The sequence below is a fragment of the Lactuca sativa genome, chromosome 6, assembly GCF_002870075.4.
Source record: "Lactuca sativa cultivar Salinas chromosome 6, Lsat_Salinas_v11, whole genome shotgun sequence".
In the NCBI taxonomy this organism is placed as follows: Eukaryota; Viridiplantae; Streptophyta; class Magnoliopsida; order Asterales; family Asteraceae; genus Lactuca; species Lactuca sativa.
Genome location: NC_056628.2, coordinates 174,370,883 through 174,397,545, shown reverse-complemented (window position 1 = coordinate 174,397,545; position 26,663 = coordinate 174,370,883). Strand labels below are relative to the sequence as shown.

The window sequence follows — 26,663 nt, the reverse complement described above, 5'->3', positions numbered from 1 at the left end:
GCGCAACCCTTCACCCTCGCCATTTTGGTCGTACCAAGAACAAACTTGTTTTAGACAAGTATGTTGTATGCATTTTGTACCTTCCAACTTGTATAAAATCAAAGCTTAAACTCCATTGATAGTCTTCTAAATTTCATTATAGTATAATGATTATGTGACATTAAAATGACATACGTGAACATTCACGATTGTTCATTAAACAATTTGAAATGATATTTATCTGAAAAAATGTGAAAAAGAAAATTTGAAAATTCTATACAATTAATCGATTTGAACCTCATAATATAGAGATTAAATAATTTAAACGATGATGTCATTAATTACATATAAATTGTTAAAAATGAAAGAAACAATAATGGATTTACCTTATTTTTGACATCGCTAGGGGTCGAGGAGCGTTGGGTAGATTGGACACATGGGCGGATCTATAGCATGACAAGGATATGCAATTGCATACCCTTAATTTTCTCCTATAAAAGTCAATTATTCAAAATAAAAAGTTATTGTGTATTAAATATTATTGTTGCATACGTTTGGTCCAAACTTTGCATACCCTCTAATCCACATATTAGTGACAACAACCGGTGTAAACAAGTAAGAGGAGAATTATTATTAAAGAAAAAGAAACAAATCTTTGGTTTAAAACTTTCATTAAATAAATAAGGATGATTTTTTGAAACTTTAAAAAAATCTATCATAACCCACGACTTAACAGATAATAATTCAAACCTCAAACAATTAAAAATCCTAACAATCTTTGTTACTTATCAACTTTATCTGAAAAAAAAAAAAGTTGTTATGTCGGAAATACTAAATTATTTATAAATTTTAAAATACAAAACATTGATGCTATCATTTTTAGGGTTGTTAACTTTGGTTAGAATATAAGTTATTTATAAATTTTTGAATACAAAATCGGATGTGTTCGTTAATTTCGTTAGAGAAATAAATAATCGTATATAAAAATACAAGTTGTCATATTCTATTGATTTTATTAACTTTAAATTATTATGTAATATTATTATTGTGAAATCCTTGAATTATTTTTTGGATCTTTCACTCTATTGAGTGTCAACACTCCATACCATATAAGAAATTTCTAGATCATGGAGGTATAAGGGTAGTTTGTAGGAGTGGAAGTGTGGGGTAGGTTGTAGCTTGAGTGGATTAAATGGATAGAAACTTGTCATTCAAAAGAAAATTAGTAGATTTAATACTTTCTTATAAATTATTTATTGGAAGCAAGATGTAAAATATGTAAACCAAAATTAAAAAATATTTTAAGAATATTACTATTATGATATTATCGACGTATACATAATTAAAAAATAATTTACGGTTGTAATAAAATACTTTTATTCCCTTAAAATATGAATAAAAAAAGAGAGAGCTTAGCTACAAAATGATAATATAACTTCTTTTGTCTTCTGTAACACATAGTTTTTAATTAATAATTCACCCATATTCTTGGCTAGCACTCATAATACTTGTCAACACCAACTTTCATTTGTTAATTTCTTTCAATATTACCACTTCATATATTTTTTTCGATGATATACTCGAATCGTTTTACTTTATGGTAGCATGTATAAACAAAATCGAGAAATTTGTAGAAGAAAAACATGTTGTCAAGATTGTGATGGGTTTTTCTTCTTCGTTGTCTTCATCCCTTCGTTTTTTCGTTCTTTTCTCCATGCAGGAATTGTAATCATCATCATCATTTCCCTTTTTGTTCTTGTCTCTTCTCCCATGTCATCAGATTTCTCTGTTTTCCTCTTTTGTCTTCACAAAATTCCCATGATCCTTCACATCTTTTTGTCGATCCTTTTATGTCTCATCAAATTTAATTGAACTCCAATCATTTCTATCCATATCGGATCGAGGAATTTTATTTTTTTTACTCATATAAACAATCTCTGCATGTGTTTGGTTATATAATTTAGATTGATCTAACTTCTTCAATCAGATTCACCCCGGTTCAAGTTCGCTCAAAATTTCAAGGCTCTAGTTGTTTTGAGGTGAAAGATTGTCTATTTGTCTCCTTTGCTTATGCAAACCAATTCTAAAATTTGGTTGTATTTCTATATTATCGAATTCATTTGAGTTCATTTCTTATTGCGAGAGAAGACCATGTTCTTTTCCACTGTTATGAAGTGGAATTGAAATCAATTCAAATGGGAATTTAATCTTTAGGAATCACAAATGGACTTATCGATCTTTAGATTCCACATAAGTTCATTGGTTTCCAAATGTTTGTTATTGCTTCTAATGGCTTTGATCATCAGAACTCTTCTACTCCCCAACTCCTTTTCACTTGTTTCTAAGAACTATGAATTCGGGTTGTTGAAATCGGATGTTAGGAATGTAAAATTGAAGTTCTTAGAAGTACCTCAAATAGTTTGGGGGTTTAACAATCAAAAGATTGCTTTTGCAAGAGCTTGTTTAACCGCAAGAACCCTAAATAGATCCCTTCTAATGCCTAGCCTAAGTGCATCTTTATTCTACAAAGAAATCGATCAACTACAACCGATTTCATTCCATAAGATCTTCCAATTCGAGAAATTTAATTCTCTTTGTCATGGGTTTGTCCAATTAAGTCGATATTCTGATCTCACGAATCAAAGTAGCATAATCAATCTTCATAAGGGGAGTGGTAGGAAATGGACACTTGAAAGAGATCTTGATCAATTAAAAGAGTTTAGCAAGCAAGATTATGATGTTTATGAAACAATTCGAATACTCGGAAAAAACCCATTTTTATGGCATGATCATTGGCCCGTTAGCGATTATGCGAAGGTGTTTGAATGCTTAGTTTTAGTAGACGAAATCTCAAAAGAAGCGGATGAAGTTGTTTCAAAGATCAAACATTTTGGAAGTGTTGTTTCAAAGATCAAACATTTTGGAAGTGATAAAAACGGCGTTTCTTTGGATCAAACACCATATGTAGCAATCCATATGAGGATTGAAAAAGATTGGATGATACATTGTAAAAAACTAGAACAAAGATCAAACGTATCGGACATTTGTAGTAGTAGAGAGGAAATCATGACTCGGGTAGCAAATCTTCGAACCCTAAAGTCATCGACAATTCTTTACCTTGCTGTGGTGAATAAATTGCTCGAGGACAATCTGATTTTAATTGGTTGGAAAGAGGGTATGCATCCGGTTGACAAGAAGCGATTAGGGGTAGTTGGCTATAGACTATGAAGTTTGCTTGAGGGCGGATGTGTTTGTAGGCAATAGTTATTCCACATTTTCGAGCCTATTGGTTCTTGAGAGAAATCAAAGGATGATCAAAATGGGTGTTTCATATGTGTGGGATTGATGTACGGTGGCCTTCGTATGCTTATAACTTGAAGGGGGAATTCGGAGGTCCACGAAAATGGATGACAAATTTCTTAGATTCAAGTTTAAGAGCAATTAGTTATGGTTCAAATAATGTCTCTTGTTGAATAAGGTCGTCTTTATTAAATGTGACTATACTATACTAGTACCAAAAAAACTTTCTAGGATTGTTTACGATTACTAGGTTAAGCAACACATAAGGGTTTGAGGTGTGTATGGTTTGAGTCAGAGTATATGTCCCATTTTTTGTTGGGATAAATAGTTTGAATTGTTGCAACATTTAGATGGTCACATTTTTAGGCCAATATATGTTAAAATATAGTAGTACAATATGTCATGTTTTGTCTTTGGTTCCAAAGATGATATAGGCGTTATACCCATGAAGTTGGTTATTGTTGTTTAAAATATTTTTTTGTTAATATGAAATTGGAAAATATATATTTGTATCTTGTACTAACCTATTTTATGGTGTCCATACATTAAGCTGAATGGAATGGTAGTATTCTTAGCATGTTGCCACGTAGAATTTTTTAGTTTTTTAAAGTCATATACGTTTAGCATGTGTAGCACAAGAAATGCAAGGAGTTGTAGTGTGTTATTTTAACAAGGCTTGTTTTGGAGGAAAAAAAGGAAACAACTAATCACAACTCATAGACCAAGTTTCTCTCCCCTCTCTCCTCTCGTCATGGTTGTAGCGAGGCAAGGCTGGCGTGCCCCTTGGCACGTGTCGGGGGCAGTGTTCGGCGAGGGTGGCGACCAATGGCGAGTCTCCTAACGATGCCCACCCCCTAGGCCTTAAAAGTAGGGGTGGCAAATCAGACAATCGTGTCGGATTTTTATCTAACACGACACGATAAGATTTTATGTAACACGAACACGACAAAACACGATGTCGTGTTTTTTTTAATTAACATGAAAACGAACTAATTAAAAAACGACAAACACGACACGACACGACAAAGATAACATATTAAAAAACATAGTTTATTTAATTGATATTTAATCATACATAACACGAAAAACACAACAATTAAATGTTAAATCGTGTCAATTTTGTGTCGGATTTCAAACACGAACACGACATGACATCGTGTTTTTTACACTTAATACAAACATAAATTTGAATTTCAGTTTCGTCCCAATTTTGTTCCGTATCGTATCAACAATTGACACCCCTACTTAAAAATACTTTTCCATGTTTGTTGCAAATTTCTTTTCGTACATATCAACCGAAAAGATGGTACAAGTTTGTAGTAACCCTCATATACAACTAAAGAAAACTTGGTACTCGTATCATCATAGCAAAACTTCAAGTTGCATGAATATAGCTTAGAGCATAATGGCAGTTTATTAAAAAGCTTTTACTAAGTTTTTCAATAGTTTTTCTACCATTAGAATGGAAGACATTTTTTAATGGTCGTTCCAACCACATAATAAACTCAACCTCTTAATTTTGTTTTAGAGTTTGTCTAAATATCTATTCTTATTTAATAACATTTCATTTTATACTCCAGAGTTTACTTAAATATTGTATATCTTTTTTTTTTAGAGTTCTGCTCATACCAACACGGAATTCCCACAAAGACACAAACCGTTGAAGGTGACTCAAAAAAAAAAAAAAAAAAAAAAAAAAAAATATATATATATATATATATATATATATATATATATATATATATATATATATATATATATATATATATATATATATATATATATATATATATATTTTTTTTTTTTTTTTTTTTTTTTTTTTTTTTTGAGTCACCTTCAACTTGTCTTAAACGTCACACCCGGTCTTCTGTTCCCTATGCCCCGTCATACATACTACATTCCTATACATACTCCATCTCCTCCATCGCCTTATTTCCTGTTCATCTTTTTCCTCCTTTATAAAGAAATATGCTTTATCTTTTTATTCTCATTGCACTCAAATTAATGAATTGTTCACTTTGCATCTTTAAATTTGTTAGGGTTCTGCTAAATTTTTTGGATTGGCGTCTACTCCTTGTGTCTCCTAGCGTTTCTATTTCTTAGACCTCAATTTCATGTATACGTTCTTCTATCTTTTTTTTTGTCGACGTCATTCGCTTTAATTACTTATTTAATGCGTTCTTTATGAATTGGTTTCAGGATTATGGAAGATGGGAATATTATATACCAATTCAATTTTTAAAACAACTTTTTGATTGTTGGGCCTGCTTCCTTCGGATTTCCCTTTTAGTAGAAGTGGTATTTGGTTTCATGGGTCTCCGATTTCTCTACTTGACTAACTTCATTTGTGTTCCTCCCATTGCCATCTCTTCCTCAACTGATTCAGGGACGGTTGTCGTCACATGTTGTGCCTGCCTATATCTTTTGTGAGCTACCGTTAGCTATCGTTTAAGAAACAATTCTTTTAGGGCTTGTTTTGATTTTGTGGTCTGTTTCTATTTCTCTCATTCATCCCCTAATTTATTAATCATGTAAGTTTTCTTTTTTCTTGCTCGTAAACCAAATCAAAATTAGAGGGAAACATATCGCAATTGAACATCGTTCCTAAGTTGATTCAATTTTGATTCTCTGGAATTAAAATCTTACTATCGGGATTGAAAGCTTCAAAATAACTGGATTCCTTATCATACATTTGGTTCTAGATTTTACACAGGTGTGATGATTTCATCTTCAAAACTTTTTATTTTGTCATTTTCAAATTGATTAATAACAATTAATAATTAGTGTTGCCTGTTGATGGGAACTTCTAGGTAAGTTTAATATGTTTTTTGCTTAATTCGTTACTTTAATATGGTTTGGAACTTACATTTATGGTGAAACTTAACACCCCTTAAATTTTATGTTGCCTACAAAGTAGGTTTTATATATATATATATATATATATATATATATATATATATATATATATATATATATATATATATATATATATATATATATATATATATATATATATATATATATATATATATATATATGACTCTATATTTTAGTTTTATAAACCTGCCTGATGATATATGGTCCATTAGCATGGCCCAGACCGCTCTAGCGCGCCAGCCTGGCCTGACGCTCCTGCCAACCTTGTCGAGGACTCCCTTGTCAGCCTCGTTGGAGACTCTCCTGATAGTTTATATGACTAGTCCAGTCCGATGTCATTGTCCGCGTACCAATAACACCAAACTAGGGGGACTTGATGATATATGGTCCACTAGCATGGCCTAGACTGCTCCAGCGCGCCAGCCTGGCCTGGCGCGCTCCTGTCAGCCCTGCCTGGCGTTCCCTTGCCAGCCTTGTTGGGGACTCTCCCGCCGGCCTGGCCTAGCTCTCCCTTGCCAGACCTGCTAGGGACTCTGTAACGCCGAAAATTTCAAAACAAATTTTCATTTAAAAACAGTCGTTTAATTCTTAAAATACTTTGCTTAAAATCTCATTCATAATCGAATTACAAAACGTAACTCCATTTTCACTTGCATAATAAACCAGGATCCTCAAAACATGACTCTTTCTCTGGTGTGTACAATCGAGCCGGTGCCGTCTCGTGATCCTGAGAGAAACCTGAAACACATAACACAAAACACTGTAAGCACGAAGCTTAGTGAGTTCCCCAAAATACCACACATACACATATTAGCCACTCGAGGCTATAACTCTGTGGGTCCGTGGACCCTACTCTATGAACCCTCTGGTTCTAACTCTGTGAACCTGTCGGTTCTAACTCTGGGAACCTTCCGGTTCTAACTTTGTAAACATGCACAGCATAAATCACATAGGAATAATGCCGTACAACACATAGTATACAAATACTCTGTCACATAACTCTGGTTACCTACTCAAGGTAAAGTATAGTGAGAAGACTCACCTCGCGTATCTCGATAACTCGCAAATCCCGGAAATCACTCGTGCTCGCTCCTCCGAGCTATAATCCTCCTATAACACAATATATCTCTAATTAACACTTTCACAACTAAGGTTGACTACCCCTATCAAGTCAACACTGGTCAACGGTCAACGGTCAACTTTGACCGGACTCGGCGAGTGCACTAGAGCGACTCGGCAAGTCTATATGTGTTCACTGACTCCCTAGGATCCTCTCTTGACACGTCGAGTACTTCCCTGACTCGACGAGTTCCACCTGGAATGAATCGCGGGGCCACCACGACTCAACTCGCCGAGTCTCAAGAACAACTCGGCGAGTTCCAGCTTGACTCAGTCCACCTGTCAACCCTCTCTGACTCTCCCTGACTCACTGAGTCAACCCTTAACTCGGTAAGACTACTCACTGAGTGGTTATGGACAATCTTCATGCTACTCGCCGAGTCTGTTCTTCGGACTCGGCGAGTCTAAGCCATGCATGAACTCAAACTCACTCCTGAGGTCAGATCCGTTCTAGAAACTCATAGATCCAATCCTTCCAAGCACATTTATCACGTAAAGTTACAATCTTGGTGCTCATGCAAAGGTCCAAAGGCTTTATTTGATGATATGGTCTCTAGAATGCTATTCTAAGCTCATGGCCTCCATTAACACTCATAAAGCTTGAGGGAAAAGAGTCTCTGGACCTCTTTGGGTCCAGATCTAAAGCATCAACACAAAAAGAGGCCAATTACTCCATGAATCATTCCACAAAGAAGCCCTAACTCTAAGATTTACACCAAGGGCTGAGAAAGGAACGAATGGTTACCTCAAATGAAGTCTCTGGACTCAGGAATCACTGGATTAGCACCTCCTTTGGTCTCCTCTTGCCTTGATCCTCTTCTATATGCAAAATCACCCACAAGTAATCAAGGATCTTCCTCTTTTCTCTCACAAAACGCTCAAGGACTCTTTTAGGGTTCTCTATGGGGTTGGTGGCCGCAAATGACGGCCATAAGCCCCTTTAAATAGGTCTCATACCCTGAAATTTAGGGTTTCATTAAACAGCGTGGACTCGCCGAGTCCACCTTTTGGACTCGCCGAGTCCGGACGCGAACCCTTTCCCAAACCGCGATCATACTCGGCGAGTTTGAGCTCCAACTCGCCGAGTCTCCTCACAAAACACCAAAATTAAGAAGAATAAATAATACCTGGGAATCCGGGCTGTTACAGACTCTCCCGCCGGCCCGGCCTGGCGCTCCCTTGACAGCCTTTCCTGGTGCGCGCCCGCCAGCCTTGCCTGGTGCGCGCCCGCCAGTCCCGCATGACGCCTCCGGGCGGCCTCGCCCAGCTCCTTGCTAGTTGGGCCTGAATTGGGCTGGCCCAAGGCCTGACCTAATTGTCCCCTATATAGTGAATAGTACCTCCTCCATGAAGGGGGACTCTCTCTCTCCTAAGTGGTTCAACCACCACTAGACTTCCCCATGGCTCAGCCGCCACTATACTCCGGTAGGGTGGCTCAGCCGCCACCCACCGCCGTCAGCCACCATACACCACCACTAGCACCAAGATGGTTCTCTCCAACTATGTAGGACCATCTCAGATCTTCTAGCTGATCTAACTTGACCGTCGGAGCCCGCTCCCGGGCCACAGTCCCTGGGGCGGCTCTAACGGGTTTGCACTGTGATGTCAGATCTCCGCCACAGCAGAAGACCAGAAGACTCACCGGAGGCCGATCTCGCATCACTGCCAAATCTTTCAATAGAAATATACGGTGCAGAAGTCACAAGCAGATTAAGAGTCTTTCATGTTTCCTGCCCTCTAACGAATCCTTTTCATGTTACACAGCTTGTAACTAAAAATTTTGATTTCCAAAGGATCTTCCTTCTTGGAATATAAAGTAATATTTTCCTAATTTTCATTCTTTGTATTTTTTTTATTTTGTAGACATTAATTCATTATCTTTTACATATCATAATAAAAATAGGTTTGATGCAAATAATTTCTTTGTTTGTATATCATGATATGGATTCCAAGATAATCTCTGTCTCTCTTGGAGAGATGTAATATGGATATGGTATGTGCCTTTTTCTTTTCTAAATTTCAACTTTTTTTGTTTTCCGAATTTCGTAAGTAGCTAAATATAACATCATACTATGAATTTATGTATTATTAAAACATCGTGCTTTGAAAAGTGTACGTAATAACAAAAAAAGAATAATCTAAAATGCTTATTGTAATAAAAAGAAATGAAAGTAGCATTCTATAATAGAGAAGTAAATGAAAGTACATTGTGATTTTCTTAACATTTACAACTTTTTTTAACTGAGTAATTGAATGTATGTAAACAGTGTTGGATACGAGATTTGGTTCATTAGAGTCACACACTACTAAAAGAGCAGGCATTATTGACGAATAAAAATTTGTTGAAAGTACTAATGGATTTTCAATGAATAGGAGTTAACATAATAAATACATAAACAAACCACAGTACCCCCCCCCCCCCCCTAACCAATCAAATCAAGTTTCATGCCATATAATCACCATAACCTTCCATTTATATGTCTTAAAAGTATAAATTACATTTTTGAAACTACAATGCATAAACAAGAAAATAAATTCGTAAACAAAAGACCATACATATCTTTACACACATCTATCTGAACTTAATAACACTGTTAGAATTCTCAAATTACCCTTCGTGGGTCGTGCTTAGCATGGCCCTCTTAACTTCACTAGTGTGTCTCTCTCTCTCTCTCTCTCTCTCTCTATATATATATATATATATATATATATATATATATATATATATATATATATATATATATATATATATATATATATATATACTTTCTCTCTCTCTCTCTCTCTCTCTATATATATATATATATATATATATATATATATATATATATATATATATATGCTCTCTTTATCATTCATGTCTACTTAATCTTTGTGTAATTGATTTTATTAAGTCCTATATGAAGATGCATCATTTTAGGGGAACATATCTTAAGGGGGAGCTCAAGTCCCCTTTTTTACTTCGACAAAAGAGGGAGAGTTTCGACATTTTGATCAGGTTGTGGCTTAATTTATTCCTTTTGAATGGCATCATTTGTTATCATAAAAAATGAGAGATTGTTAAGGCATGGGCTTATTCCATACATTCATACTTATGTTATGATAACAAATGCAACTCAATTTCACACAAAACTACAAAAATGGTGCCTATGGTATGCATTTTTCCGAGGTTTAGTCCAAACCTCGTTTTTTAGCTTCATGGTCCTTTTGAGCTAGTTTTGTTGCACATTTGGTCCCTCATTAAACTAAAATGAGACAAAACTGCAAGATTGGTCCCTGTGGTTGTAACATCCAAAAATATGGTCCTAAAAATTTCATTTTTATAATAAATAAAATAGTATTTTTCAAACATCATCCATACATCTCGACAGAGTCAATGTATCAAATGTATCAAAATCAGAGTAAATATCATATGCAAAATCCCTATAGTGTGTGCAATATAGTCAGCCTGAGCTCTTCCCCTTGGAACGGGAAGTACCTGAATCATAAACTGAAAACTGTAAGCACAAAGTTTAGTGAGTTCCCCAAACTACCACATACCATACATATCATGAATAATGAGATACGGGCTCCGCCCACACTTAGATAACAGTGAGATACGGGCCCTGCCCACACTCGGATAATAATGAGATACGGGCCCCACCCACACTCACATAATAATGGGATACGGGCCCCGCCCACACTCACATAACGGCCCCGCCCAATAGACATACATATACAAGTATATAAAAGTATAACACAGGAAACAAGTATAAAACATAACCAAACAAGGGTCGGCCTTGATGCCTTAAACCTGCTAAACCAATGAGGAAACTCACCTCGAAAATCCGAATGAAACGAATGATCTCTGACTGCTAGTCCTATAGCTCCCCGAGCTATCAATTACCAAATAAAAACTAATTAACAATGGGACATACATCAATAACCAAAAATCCCTACTTGAGGTAAAAAGACTATTTTACCCCTAACATAACTTGGTCCAAGAATGAAACCTTAAATCACAAACCTATGGCCTAAAAGTTAAACAATCCAATAAAGCCCAATATATGGCGCAATTTCCAATTAGGCCCAATCCTTTCGCATGGGCCTTAGCCTAAGGCCCAATAATGTTTCTCTAGCCCAGTGGTCCAATTCCAAATGGCCCACCATGGCCCAAGTCACCAATCCATGAAAGTGATTCAAACAGAGACCCAAGCAACGCAAAGCTCAAATTCAGTGAGTACGCAGGGAGTACTCAATTGTATGCTAAGCGTACAGGCTGCATAGCTTGTACATTGTGTGTACGAGCTTGTATGCCCAACGTACTCTCCTATTAATCCATAACCCCAAAAAGCACTTAAACCCTTTAGACCTGAGGTTCCAAAAACAGATCTGAGTCCAATGAAGTGCCTTAACCCGTAAAGTCGACCACTTGGTCGCTTGCATGCCCCCAAATGAACCCAAACTTGGAGTATAACCACCTACATCCTTAAAAATGGCCAATACTCATGCATGGATGCTTCAAGACCCCAAAGATGGAAACTTTATGACTTTAGGACTCAATTAGCACCAAGACTGGCAACTCTAAGCTTAAGAAATGACCTTAATAGCCTCAACCTGTGCCTCCCGAATCCGCTCCAAAAACGGAGTAATCACTATCATCCTCAAGCATATATGATGTGTATATAAATGCACTGGTTTTAGTCCTACTTTAAGATGTAATTTACACACACAAAGGCAGTGAACCTGCCTATTAGTGGTATAGTTGAGCAAGTAGGGTATCGAACCCGAGGAACGGAAATTAAACTAATAACTAGAATTAACTAAACAAGTAATAAAAGTAAAAGGTTTTCTCTAGTTTTACAAGACTGGAAACTTTAACATACTAACTAACACACGAATTAAGTAACTAATGAGCTAAAAACAAGTAAAAACTCACTAAATTCAATACTAAAAAGGTTTATGTTTAGGTTTGATTCGCTTACTCCTATGGTTGATTTATGACAAATGCAATGGATCAATTATTATTGGTTACCGACTAAGGTGATTAGATTCACATTCGCTATTACCAATCCTTAGAAAACAAATTAATTTAAGCAGTGATCAAGTGATTAAACTAATGAATTTCCTAGTTCAATTATTCGGATTAAATAAGACTTGTAATTAACTAATCAAATTAATAATTCAATTAGCCTCTTGTTGATGGTTTATCACACAAGCTCACACATTAATTTACCCATTTTTCTAGTTAACCCTAGTTTCACATTCACTATTACTAGGCACATAACAATGTTTTCACATAAATCACATGAGGTAAGCAATTAAGAGATGTTCATACAGCGTAATTACTTGTCAATTAAATGAAAATAGTTATGGTTAATGCATAAGGTTCTTTCACAAGCTTAATCTAACAAAATTCACCAATAAACAATTAATCCAATCATAAATCAATCCATAGTTATAAACTCATCTACCCTAAACAGAAACTGAAAGATTTAGTTCATAATTACAGTAAATAGCAATCCAAAAACGAAATCTAACAACTCAACCATAGTTATATTCAAGAATAAAGAGAAAAATAAACTTATGTTGCCTTGAATCTCCTTAGAATTGAAGATTAGGGTTTCTCTCATGATTTCCAAAGCTCCAGATGCCTTCTTGGTCGTCAAGTAATTCCCCAAAGATTCCAGAGAGAGCCTCAATTTGGGAATGTGTCTTCTATTTATAGATTTCAAAAAACAGGGTCTACTCGTCAAGTAGATAACCGAATCGTCGAGTCCCCTCTATAGAGTTCGTGTACGGCAATGACTTTGTGATTTGCTTCGCGAACATTCGTGGGTACTCGTCGAGTAGGCGTTCAGACTCGCCGAGTCCTTCAGGATTTGGTTCTTTTCCTTCTTTCTTTAGTTCCCGAGCTTTCGATCACATTTCCTGCTTCCTTTTGCTTCTGAGCATATCTTTTGGACTGAAAATACAATTTAAACACAATTAAGTACCTTTTGTCCATAATTTGCAAATAATTAGCTAATAAATAATAAAAATCTATACTAAATATATAGCTAAATATGCACATATCAAAATACCCCACACTTGACTTTTGCTTGCCCCCAAGCAAAACTAAATTTTAGCACACTAATATCATATAAGACAATCCCAATTGAACCCAGTCATTATGCCAAGACCGCATCACATGCATTTGTGTCTACAAATTTTTCCTAAGGACCCCCTCAATTCTAAATACTTACAATCCTCATAAGCACCCGTCCACTTCTTTTGAAAAATGCTCATTTTATGCATCCCTCCGAATCCATCCGTAGAAAACTTCCTAACCTCAAAGTATTTTTGGTTGAGCAACCCAAACATACATAATCTAGACAATTACAAATTTTGATACCACTATAGAGCTTATTTGGAATTCTTCACCTCTTTGATACTTGATCTTTAATTTCTTTGAATTCACCACCTTTATGATGTTTGGTATCTTCACTTTTTGATTTTTTCAGAACTTTGAACCGTTGATCTTCATTTGACTGCTCCAAAATTCTTACAACTTTTTTTTTGTAATTCCCTCTTTTTTTTACATGTAACTCACTTCTTTTTTTCACTCGAATCCTAAATGCTTAAGCAGGGGCACTCAACTTCAACCTTTATTGGTTAAAGTATTAGTCTTCCTGGATACATTTCTAGTACACGATGCTAAACATATTTCATCCCTCAAACTAAGCGAGGTTATGTTTGGTTCCATGATTTCACTAGAATAAGGGAGGCCACAAATGCAATCATCAAACATAACACTAGCATGGAATCCTAATTGTTTTTACCACAATTTTCTAAATTAATTTTAGTAATTTTTAATGCAAAAATTCAAAATTATACCTAAATTAGGATTCTAATGTAACTAATATAATTAACTCCCTAACCCACACTTAATTTATGCAATGTCCCCATTGCATGTTATGTATAAAAATGACAAAGTAAAGAGAGAATCGGAACAAACTCCCCTGGGATAGTAGTAGCGAGGTTGATATTTCTTCATTAAAAGCTCCATCTTCAATTGACTTTAGGCATGGGAACAGCTCATCCATGCCTTAGGTGTCAAATCTTGTATGATACAGCTCCAAATATGCAGGAAAATAGTCTCAAAAATATTCAGGAATTAATCTTTAAAGAGTATGAGTAAGGCCCTTATCAAATGTGGTTAAAATGTAAGGCTTGGGAATGTAATACTGAGTGACTTGTTGAGTAAATATGACAACTCGACGAGTAGAAGTGTTTCTAGCAGAAAAGTCGCAGAATTGCAAAAGGACTCGTCGAGTCCAAGATATGCACTCGGCGAGTACAACGCTGATTTGAAAATAAATCTTCTGCTTTGAATCCGTTTCTGATGTATTTGGTAATGGAAATTTAGTATCCTTCCTTCATTTTTCTTCAATAAAAAACACTCTTTAACCCTCTTTACTAACGGACTCGACCTTAAACTCAAAACTTCCACATCCTTATCTAGACCCGACTCTCATTTTAGCCTTGACATCGAGACTCTCGCATGCATCCTAAGCTTCAAACTGAAAAGATAAACACAATACAAGTGATAGATAGAAATAAACAAATTCCTACTTAAACCTAGTACTAAAAGTTCAAAACACACAAAACAAATAAAAATAAAAATAGTTTTCAAACAACCAAATAAAACCACAAATCATCAATCTTCTTCATCTTCCTCGTCGTCTCCAACTCCACTCCCACTAGCTTGATTCCTTCTTTGATTTATCCACTCATCCTAACTTGGAACATAGGGAAATCCGGGTCCGGGTCTAGGCACAATATTCATTTGTTCAAATAAGTAAACAAATGATTCGTTGTTGTAGTTCATGCTTCGTCCAAGATCGCCCTGGTACCTTCTTGCCTCCACGTTGTACCAGTCCATAGGTAACTCATCATCCACTGGAATGAGTGGTGGGTCTTCTCGGACGTGCTCCCATCTTTGCCTCACCCTCCTACCCGGCTCCTCGGGCACCAACACCTCATCCTTATTTGGGATTCCAAAATGTCCCCCATCATAATCCTCAATGATCCTTGCCCTCCTAAATAATGTGGTCTTAAAGGAGGAAAATGAATCATTGTCAATATTCTTGCCGCCCCTTGGTCCAAAATCCCATACGTCCTAGCCAACTTAGTAATAAACATACCACCATTATTTTGGACGTAATCCTCTCTTTGATCGCCCCCTCCGCTAGGTACTTTACCAAACAATATGGCAAATTGCAAAAAACATCGGGGGTAATAATGCTCCACATATAAAAAATGTCGAGAGTGGGGGCCTTATCGTCATCATTTCGCATGTTAATAGTGCTCACGATAAGACAATGGATCAAGCGATGGATGGGGAAACGGATGCTCCCCTCTTGATCAGAAGAAGGAATGTAGACCCGGTTTGCAATTGTGTTCCACCAAGTAGATGCAACCACCTCTTCGGGCAAGTCCTTGTGGCAGTGCTCCAGGAATGCCTCAAAATTTTCAGACATGATCATATTTTGATCATAAATCCCCAGCCACCAGGCAAGCACCGCTATGCTGCATTGGCGCAGCTCCCCTCCAAGAAAAAAAGTGATAATGCCCGGATTATAATAATCATTACCACCTCGGAAGGAGATGGTAGCAAAGAATTCCCATCATAGTTCCTGGTAAACAGGTTCTTGGATCTTGAATAATCGACTCTAGCCATCACAAATTATGGTTACCCCATCATTTACAAAAGACTTGACTAAATAAGGAGTCAATTCCTCCTCCAATCCGGTTTGACCTATCCAATGCCAGTCTATTTCGTTGGTTACATATATCTCTTTTCGTTTTAGTCCTTCCAGCTTGTTTTTCGCATGGGCGAGTGAAGATTTGGAAGTTATTTATGGAAAATTCAGCCATGGGATGTCCCCATAACCGCCTCCTCTCGAGCTTTGTCCACGCCTAGACATACATTCTGCAAAACAAGATGAAGAACACCACAAACAAAACATAGAGAAATTAAAAATGTCAAAATTCTTGGCATCTGCAACCTGGACTTGCCGAGTCCACGAACCGACTCGGCGAGTAGTATGAACTGTGCGGGTCCATTTCTGATTCGGGCGAAATCAACCGTCCAAACACACAAATTAGTCCAGGGTTTTGTCTTGGTATGTCTATTAAGCATAAATTTGCAAGAAATTTTGCCCAAAACAACCTAATTTGTCCTAAAGTCAAAACCCTGGGATTGGAGTAAACCCCAAAACCCGGTTTTTCATGGATTACAGCCAAAAGTTTACCCAAGACATGAACTTTAACAAGATTCAATAGAAAAAATGTTACCTTTTTGGGTGAAGTTGCAAGGAATAGCAAGAATTTGAAGATGGAGACTTGAGAGAAGAAAATGCTCATCGAGCGGCTGGTGGCTGCATTTGCAATTGAATTTACCAATTAGGGTTAAAACCCCTTATTTACATAATGTGAAAATTATATTTTTTCCGGGTAAATACATGGACTCGCCGAGTAGATGCACTTACTCGTCGAGTAGATACGCGAATCCACGATTTTTCGTGATTTCTAAAATGGACTCGCCGAGTAAATACATAGACTCGAGGAGTTTTTCGTTCTGTTTGACAAAAATTTGAGTTCTTAAATTTTATTCCACCAACCCCACACTTGAACATTGCTTGCCATCAAGCAATCATTTTAATCACAGAAGAAGATTGATAAAAGAAGATCTGAAAAAAACGAAAGTAAAAATGAAAAAGAAAGGTAAAAGAAAGCAAACTCTAAACTCGGGTTGCCTCCCGGAAGCGCTTCTTTTTAAGGAGTCATTAGTTGGACTCCTTCTCGCCTTAAGTTTCTGTAGTTTCTCCCAAATGCAGCCCTTCTTCAAGTTCTTCATCTTTAGGGATTCCTTCTTCATATATCTTTACTCTATGACCATTAACTTTGAAAGGGGTTCTGTCTTTTGATATAAGCTCAATAGCTCCATGTGGAAAAACTTGTTTCACCACAAAAGGACAATCCCACCGTGTCTTCAACTTGCTCAGTAAAAGCTTTAACCTCGAATTGAAAAGTAACACCTTTTGTCCTTCATAAAGGTCCTTATTACCCTTTAGTCTTTTGTCATGCCAATTCTTGGTCTTCTCTTTATATATCAAGGAATTAGTGTAAGCCTCATTTCTAAGCTCTTCAAGGGCATTCATTTGCATCAACTGGTTGGTACGAAGTTCAGCCAACTCAAAATTACACATCTTTAAAGCCCAATAAGCTTTATGCTCTATTTCAACCGGCAAATGACAATTCTTTCCATAAACTAGCCTATATGGTGTAGTACCGATAGGTGCTTTGAAAGCTGTTTGAAAGGCCCAAAGTGCATCATCGAGTTTATCTGACCATTCCTTTTGATTTCCTCCAACCGATCTCTCCAAAATCCTTTTTAATGCCCAATTTGTCACTTCAGTTTGTCCACTTGTTTGTGGATGATAGGATGTTGAGAACCTATGATGTACCCCCATATCTTTTCAACACTTTGGCTAATTGATCATTTGCAAAGTGAGTGCCCCGGCCACTAATAAGATCTTTAGGAACTCCAAATCTTGAGAATAGATTTTTTAGAAATCGCACCACCACCCGAACATCATTAGTGGGTAATGCTTGTGCCTCCGCCCACTTAGACACGTAGTCGACCGCCACCAAGATATATTTATTCCCTTTTGACATTGGGAAACTTCCCATAAAGTCAATCCCCCCAAACATTAAATATTTCACAAACTTGAATATTATGTTGGAGCATTTCATTTCGGGATGATATGTTCCCCGCTCGTTGGCATGAATCACATTCCTTGACATATTGAGCAGCATCTTTGAAAATTGTGGGCCAATAAAACCCAATATCAAAAATGTTTTTAGACGTGTAATGTGCTCCATGATGTCCCCCATCGGGCCCGCTATGGCAATGTTCCAGGATTTCCCAACTTACTTTCCCGAATACACATCTTCTTATCATTCCGTCTGCGCAGCTTCGAAAGAGGTGTGGCTCGTCCCAAAAGTAGCACTTGATTTCTGAAAAGGATTTCTTCTTTTGTTGGCAGGTTAAATCTTGTGGAATATATTCAGTAGCTAAGTAATTAGCTATATCCGCAAACCATGGCACCTCTCCTGATATTACTAAAAGATACTCATCAGGAAAATCATCTCCAATTTTGTTTTCTTCCAACTCCGCCAAGTGCGGGTTCTCTAATCTTGAAAAATGGTCGGCAACTACATTTTCCAATCCTTTTTTATCTTTTATTTCAATATCAAACTCTTGTAAAAGTAAAACCCAACGTATCAATCTGGGTTTAGCATCTTGTTTAGTAAAAAGATACTTTAGGGGAGAAATGGTCGATAAAAACTATTGTCTTGGATAATACCAAATATGGTCGAAACTTATCTAAAGCGTATATCACTGCTAGCAGCTCCTTCTCGGTAGTATTGTAGATCTCTTGGGTTGGGTTCAAAGTCTTGCTTGCATAGTACATAGGTTGAAAATGTTTATCAACCCTTTGCCCTAAAACTGCACCCACATCATAATCACTAGCATCACACATTAGCTCGAAAGGAAGATCCCAATTTGGTGCTATCATGATGGGAGTAGTGGTCAATCTTTCCTTTAATAAATGAAATGTTTCATGAAATTCTTTAGAGAAATCAAATGGGGCATCCTTCAAGAGTAGTCAAGTCAAAAGCCTAGTGATCTTTGAGAAATCTTTAATGAAGCGACGATAAAACCCCACATGGCCAAGAAAACTCCTTACCCCTGTTACATTTGTTGGAGGGGGTAACTTAGCTATGGTTTCAACTTTTGCGCTATCCACTTCTATCCCCTTCCTTGAAACCTTGTGTCCCAACACAATTCCGTCTTTCACCACGAAGTGACACTTTTCCCGATTAAGGACAAGGTTTGTCTTCTCACATCTAGATAGCATCAAATCCAAATTATATAAGCAATCTTCAAAAGATGACCCGAACACCGAGAAACCATCCATAAAGATCTCCATAAATTTCTCAATCATGTCATGAAAAATGGCCAACATGCACCTTTGGATAGTAGTCAGAGCATTGAATAACCCAGAAGGCATGCGTCTATATGTGAATGTTCCACTTGGGCATGTAAAAGTGGTCTTCTCTTGGTCTTGTGGGTTGATTGGAATTTGAAAATACCTCAAAAAACCATCAAGAAAACAATAATATAGATGACCAGAGAGTCTTTCGAGCATTTGATCGATGAATGGCAACGAAAAGTGATCCTTGCATGTGGCATCATTTAGTTTTATGTAGTCAATGCAAACACGCCACACGGTTACTGTTGTTGTTGGAATTAACTCGTTGTTTTCGTTGATCACCACCGTCATTCCTCCTTTTTTCAGTACCACTTGCATCGGACTTACCCATGGGCTATCGGAGATTGAGTAAATGATTCCAGCATCTAGTAGTTTAACCACCTCCTTTTTCACAACTTCTTGCATGTTTGGGTTAAGTCTTCTTTGGCGTTGAACTACCGGTTTAGCTCCATCTTCTAAGTTAATTTTATGAGAACAATAAGCCGGACTAATTCCCTTGATGTCGGTTATCTTCCATGCTATAGTACCTTGCCTCTTCCTTAGTACACCCACAAGACTTTCTTTTTCATGTTTGGCCAAATCAACAGCGAAAATTACAGGTTTTTGTTGGCCATCTTCAAGAAATGTGTACTCCAAGTGATATGGTAGTGCTTTAAGTTCAGTTTTCGTGTTCTGAATGCTGAACACGTCGAGTCCAGTGAGGGGACTCATTGAGTCCTAGGTAAAATTCGCAACTGATCGTGTTTCCTCGAATGGAATCGTCGAGTCGGTCGAGGCTACTCAGCGAGTCGGGTGTTCTGCACTTCTAATCAGATCATTGTATTCAGCTTCCTCGAGCAGTCTCCCTATTTCTAGCAGGTTTCTTTCAGCATCAAATTCTTCTTCAAGGATGATTGTGGACTTGCTTGGATCATCTTCATTCCATTCCACCATTAACTCTTCCAACATATCAACCGAGAATGATACGTCATCATTATTCCTTGGATGTTTCATGGCTTGATCAACCCCAAAAGTAACTGATTCGTCTCCCACCCGAAGAGTAAGTTTAGAATCTTGCATGTCAACTATAGCACTCGAGGTGTTTAGGAAATGTCTTCCAAGTATGATCGGGACTTGAGGATCCGCTTCCATGTCTAATACTATGAAGTCCACGGGAAACATGAACTTATCAAATTTCACCAATAGATCTTCGCATATCCCCCTTGGGAAAGTGACCGTTTTATTTGCTAGGTGAATTGCCATTCGAATTGGCCTCGGCTCCGGAGGATCTAATTTCTTGAAGAATGGGTACGGCATGAGATTTACACTTGCCCCTGAAATAGCCAATGCATAAATGGTAGCTAAGTTTCCGAATTGACAAGGCAAGGTTAAGCTTCCCGGATCACCCTTCTTTTTAGGCAGTTTTTTTAACATGGCATCTGAACAGTTCTCATTTAGGATCACCTTCTTCACCTCTTCCATCTTCTTTATATTAGTTAGAAGCTCCTTTAGGAATTTGGCATATTTAGGTATTTGTGCTACCGCTTCTATGAATGGCATATTAATTTGAAGAGCCTTTATGTGTTTCAGAAACTTTTGGTAGTCAACATCATTCTTTTCTTGTCTAGCTCGAGCTAGAAATGGTAGTGGAGGCTGATATGGCTTGACAGGAGGCTTGTTCTTCTGTTCAGGTGGGGGACTCATCGAGTCCGTGACTTCGACTCGGTGAGTCAGGTCGGGAATTTGTGATTCTTCATGTTCTGCTTCTTCCTCTTGCACCAGCTTAGGATCTTCTTACTGAATAGGGGCCAGAGGAGTTATAATCTTCCCACTCCTAGCTGTCACGATATTTATATGTGCACCTTTTGGGTTACTTTCGGTATTACTAGGAAGTCCACCCGGTCGTCTCTCGTTCACTTTTTGTGCAAGTTGGCCCAGTTGCTTCTTTATGTTGATAATAAATGCTTGTTGATTCCAGAGCTTGATAATCTTTCATCATAATTTGGTGTTCTCTCAACATATTTTGTTGATCTTTGATTGCAGCATCGGTATCATTATGTCTTTTCTCGGACGCGGCCACGAATCTTGTAAGCATGTATTCCAAATCTGATTTCTTTTCATGTACCGGTTCCTCCTTTTGATAAAATCCGCTATCTTTTTGCTTATATTTTTCCTCCCTTGTCTTTTTGTACTCATTATATGGTAGCCATTCTTTCTTGGGTTTTCGCCAATTGCCATCATACCTATCACCACTTGAATAGGACACTTGTACTTTCTGGTTCCCATTCTCATCAAGGTCACAATCTTTAGTAAGGTGGGGCCCTCTACAGTTTTCACATCCCACTCTAATGGCATGGATGGATTGGTCCATCTTAGTCATTCTTCGATCCATGCTTTCCAATTTTGTCACACCCCCAAACCAAGGATGGTGGAAACATCCGGGGGTGGAGGACTTCATGTATAGTATCACGACCACGAATATAATAGTGCTCAAAGTAAATACAACCATCATAAATATAATTGAAAAGGCCACACCATGGAATAAGTTTACATGTTTCAAAATCAATTACATTATGATTGCAAAATGAACTATTTGACAATTTATCGTCCCATCCTCAAAATGTTGTTGGTTTTCCTGTTTCACTGATTTCCTGAGAATACAAGTAGTTTTGAAAGAGTGTCAACAATTAAGTTGGTGAGTTCATAAGAGTTTTGTTTGAGAAAGAAACCGTTTTCCTTGAAAAAGTGACAGAGTATGTTTCCAGAAAATCCAATATTTTCTTTATTAAGTGTGAAATGAATGCTTCTATGTTATACGATAATGTACCCTAGAAGAACCCGTAGATTCCTTCTATAATTGCCCATCATATATAAGTTATATAAATTTTAAGTTAAATAAACCATTAGATATAATGGGTCTGCCCTAGGTCCACAACCAAACAAGGAAAAGGAGATAAGGCGGGACCGCCAATTCTAAGTTGATTGTGACTAGATTCTTATATAACCCTAGCATATACACTTAGCGATTGTATTTGAAGTCCAACAATTCTAGATGAAATGAAGTTTAACAGAAATATGTTTCCAAAGAAAATCCAATATTTTCCTTATAAAAATTATGTAGCGTTAGATGTCCAGACCGAAATATAAAAGTATTTTTCCATACTTAAAGTAATTCATGTGAGTTAAATTGACATAACTCGCTAATTTAAAAGTAAAACCCATAAATCTTATGATTTGTTAATACCACATGTGAGCTATTATAACCATGCTAAGACTCATACGGCCTCGTAATATGACGTTCTTTAGGCGTCACAAGTTAAATGACACTTGTCACCTTAGACCTGTCGGTCTAGCTGTTGCATGCAGCTCAGGTGCGGGCTTGTCAAACCCAATATAGATCTATACACAACTATCATGCTCTCCCTACAAGAGACTCTGGTTACAATTTACAGGACTTTTGACTTTGTTACTATGAAGGTACCACGTAGCAAATGTCTCACAAATTTATTCATTAACAGATTTACGTGAACTGAACCGAAAACTTTTGGTAAATAAGTTTGAAATGTAAATGATACATAAACTATACCTATTATAGTTTATCCAAAACCTTTGTAATGTAAAAGAACCCCTTTTATGAAAATACATTAATGTTATGAGTCCATAAACTATTACTATTATGTAGTATATGAAAAACCCATTTGTTTTGAGAGTAAAACCTTTCTTATGTAGTAAAAATCCATAAACTATGCTTATTATAGCTTATTATATATGTTCGAATGAATGAAGAATCCTTATCATGAATGACTAAATTTCATTTTATGATGATAAACTAACAAGAAAATACATTCAATATTTAGAACTTATTCTTATACACTTTGCTCAACATAATACAAAGTGTTATGAAAGTTATAAGCTGTTAACTAGTTTTTAACCTTTCTGCACTGTTTTAGAAAAATCATAGAAAAATCATACGAAGTTGAAAACTAAATCCGTAAATTTGGAGAGTTCATAAAATTTGTCCAAATTATTCATAATTTTTATTATGATTTTTGGAGGTCTTTAACTTGTGTTAAAATGTTCATATTCGCAGACTGGTTCGAATTCGTTTCTGAAATGATAGGCAGTTTTGTAAAAATCACCATAAATCATAGAAAAATCATATGGAGATTTTCAAGTAGTCATTTTAAAGGTATGAACCTGGAATATTTTCATATTAAAAGTTTTTGAAAGATATTAAGTTTAAGGTAGTCAAAACAGTCTGTGAATAAGACTCAACTTTTCTGATGAAAGTTGTTGTTTGAGTTTAGTTAAGTTTTTGGTGTTTTAACTTGTATTCCCCCCCCCCCTAAATCTTGAAGAAAACATGAAAATTTAGGGGTATGAACTCACCTTGAGTGATTTCAGTAGACGGATGATGAAGAAAAGAAGTGTTCAACTCAAGAACACTTAGAAGATTGCTTGAAGATTCGAAGAACTAACACAAATATGATGAAGTTTGTGTAAGCAACCTATGATTTAAATAGAAAGAGGTGGAATAATCATATGAAGGATGATAATACTTACCAAAAGTAGAAGAAAAGCTTGGATAATAGCCTTGAATCTTGAAATTTAGAGAGATAATGAAGTTTGTTCTTTGGTGGAAAATAGGAGAAATGTGAGGAGAGAGGAGGGCTTTCCAGCTCTTGACCAAGTGTGTGGCTGAAAAATGGTGGGAAAAGTACTATGGAATGACTAGGTATGGTGGAAGGAAAAGGGGTTGTACTATGAAGGTATGGGGAGGTTGCTTGTGTCCTTGTCCAAAGGATAAGTCAACACTCCACCTAAATATCTCACTAAATAGATTTTATTCTTAGGCAATGATTTTCCTCAAAATATGAATATTTAGGGTTTTATATGTCAAAATACGAGTTTGGGTGAAAATCCCACATTAAAATAATTAAAAACGGGCTTAAAATGCTAAAAATATTGAAAACCGGATAGAATTTGCTGAAATCCGAAATTCAGGCCGAAGGTGCGAAGGTTCGGCTCCTTAGGAGCATAGAACCCAAGGTAAGGTTCGGTTGTGCATGGGAACCGAGAGGTCTCGCAGGCTACTCATCATAAGGGACCGAAGGTAGCCTCTCGGACCGATGGTTACTTTCGGTTCCCTGATGGTTTCGGTTCTTAGGAGGTTCGATTCCTAAGAAGGGTTCGGCTCCTTAAGAGGTTTCGGCTCCTTAATAGGTTTCAGATCGTTAAGAGGGTTCGGCTCCTTAAGAGGCTTCGGTTCCTTAAGAGGGTTTTGCTCCTTAAGAGGTTTCGGTTCCTTAAGAGGGTTTGGCTCCTTAAGGTTGTTTTTCGCGCAGACTTCAATTTTCGAGCGGTTTTCGACTAAATTAAGGGTCGGGATGCCCCGGGTGATTATAAAAAGTTGAGAGAGATTTGGGAGATATTTGAAATACTTGGAGAGATTTGGGAGAGATTTCACACACTTGGAGAGATTTATCATTCAGAGAGAGATTTGAGGGAGATTTCACATACTTGGAGAGATTTCTCCTACTTAGAGAGTTTTGGGAGAGTTAGAGTGAAAGATATTGGGAGAGACTTCTTTTGTGACCTTTTTGAGTGTTTGGCTTTGCAACGCAAGGTTCTTACACTCTGTTAAGCCTTGTTATGAATGTTATACGCTCTCGAGGGGTATGGAATAATGTTTTATCGAGTAGATTCATCACTTACCCTGATTAGGGTTTAGAATTTCCGAACACGTGAAAACTCTAAGTGATAATTTATATTAAGATTGCGACTAGTACAATAAGAATCATAATGGAAACCCTAATATACAAGGGTTAAATGAGTTGACCGGTTTGACTTGTTGACTTTAGTTGACTTTGACTTGGCCAAAAATTGACGGTTGTCACAAATTTTGCCATCATTGCTGCCATGTCATCGGTAATAGAATTCACCACCCCTCGAGTTAAGTCGTTTCTTGGGTTATAGTATTCTCTAAAGTGCTTAGATAATTCTTCAATTAGTTCTTTTATCACTGGGGGTGGTTTCTTTGTGAGAGGTCCTTGCGAATCAAGGAGTTGCCTAGTTGTTAGATTGACTCCATCATAGAAAATGGAGACTTCTTGTTGACTGTTTAAATCATGATGTGGACAATTCCTTAGTAAGCCCTTGTATCTCTCTCATGCCTCATAAAGTGACTCTCCAGCTTGTTGTTCAAAATTGGCTATGGCTTTCTTCAACTTGGCTATCTTTGAGGGAGGGCAAAATTGGTCTATAAATTCTTCTTTCATTTTAGCCCAAGTAATGATGGATCCTGGAGGGAGTGATTTCAACCAATCCTTCGCGGCCCCCTTAAATGTGACTGGTAGCATACAAAGTAAAACTGTATCGTGAGGTACATTAGGAACATTAAAGTAGTCGTCTACATCGTTGACCTCATCTAGATGCTTGTATGTGTCTTCGTGATCCTTCCCGTAGAAAGGGATCTCCTTCAGTTGAGCAAGTATGTGGCCTTTAAGTTCAAAATTGGCAGTTGTAGGAATTGCAGGTTGCACGAGTCCTGGGCCGGTATCGTCACGTATTCTTTTCTTCAATTCTCCCATGGGGACTTCATCAATATTTGCCATGGTGTTGTCGGGTTCTCCTTCTAGGTTGCTTTCTTCTTCGTATTCGGATTCGTAATCGTACTCAAATTTGGTTTCTTTCGTATTATCTTCAAAACTCTCCAATTTGCTTTCTTCGCTCTTTTGACTGCTAGACTCACCTTCCTTTTTGTTTTTCTTCTTTCCAAAAACTGATTTAAGGTCCTTAAAAAGTGATTTCTTTTGCGGATTAGAGCTTTCAACAACTTTGTATTTGTTCTTCTTAAGAGCGGATTCTGGGTCTTCAAATGGGAGAACCAGAGGTGCGTTGGATCCTCGGTTCATATGATACTTGTAATCAAAACAAGCAAAACATGTAAAAAGAAGAAAAAGCGAAATAAAAACAAAACTGAAATTCAGTAGTGGACTCGCCGAGTAGCTACTACTGCACTCGGCGAGTACAGAGCTAAAACAGAAATAAATTAAAAAAATTCTAAAAACAGAAAAAAAAATTAAAACTTAACCTAATAACTAAATTACTAAAGCAATAACTTTGTGCAAGATGGATCTCACACAAAGGATCGATAATACTAGAAATTAGAATTAATTTTTGAATCGTTCCCCAGCAACGGCGCCAAAAACTTGATGTGTATTTAAATGCACTTGTTTTAGTCCTACTTTAAGATGTAATTCACACACACAAAGGCAGTGAACCTGACTATTAGTGGTATAGTTGAACAAGTAGGGTATCGAACTC

General features: G+C 36.9%; 2 protein-coding genes, 1 long non-coding RNA gene, 1 other non-coding gene and 1 pseudogene across 4 annotated transcripts; 3 read left to right on the top strand and 2 right to left on the bottom strand.

Moving 5' to 3' along the window:
* The first annotated feature begins 1,524 nt into the window (after positions 1-1,524).
* LOC111890605 (O-fucosyltransferase 23-like) lies at positions 1,525-3,728 on the top strand (annotated as a pseudogene).
* A 1,450-nt stretch (positions 3,729-5,178) lies between these two features.
* Positions 5,179-6,070, top strand: LOC111890610 (uncharacterized). Its single transcript, XR_002849909.2, has 2 exons — positions 5,179-5,395; positions 5,479-6,070. It is a non-coding gene; the product is annotated as an uncharacterized LOC111890610 (long non-coding RNA).
* An 11,035-nt stretch (positions 6,071-17,105) lies between these two features.
* LOC111890577 (uncharacterized) lies at positions 17,106-17,771 on the bottom strand. The gene has a single exon (XM_023886681.1). It carries the CDS (start codon positions 17,769-17,771, stop codon positions 17,106-17,108), a length of 666 nt encoding a protein of 221 aa, XP_023742449.1.
* Positions 17,772-20,138: 2,367 nt separating this feature from the next.
* On the bottom strand, positions 20,139-21,041 carry LOC111890576 (uncharacterized). The gene has a single exon (XM_023886680.1). It carries the CDS (start codon positions 21,039-21,041, stop codon positions 20,139-20,141), a length of 903 nt encoding a protein of 300 aa, XP_023742448.1.
* A 4,419-nt stretch (positions 21,042-25,460) lies between these two features.
* Positions 25,461-25,567, top strand: LOC111890622 (small nucleolar RNA R71). Its single transcript, XR_002849926.1, has one exon. It is a non-coding gene; the product is annotated as a small nucleolar RNA R71 (small nucleolar RNA).
* Positions 25,568-26,663: the final 1,096 nt, after the last annotated feature.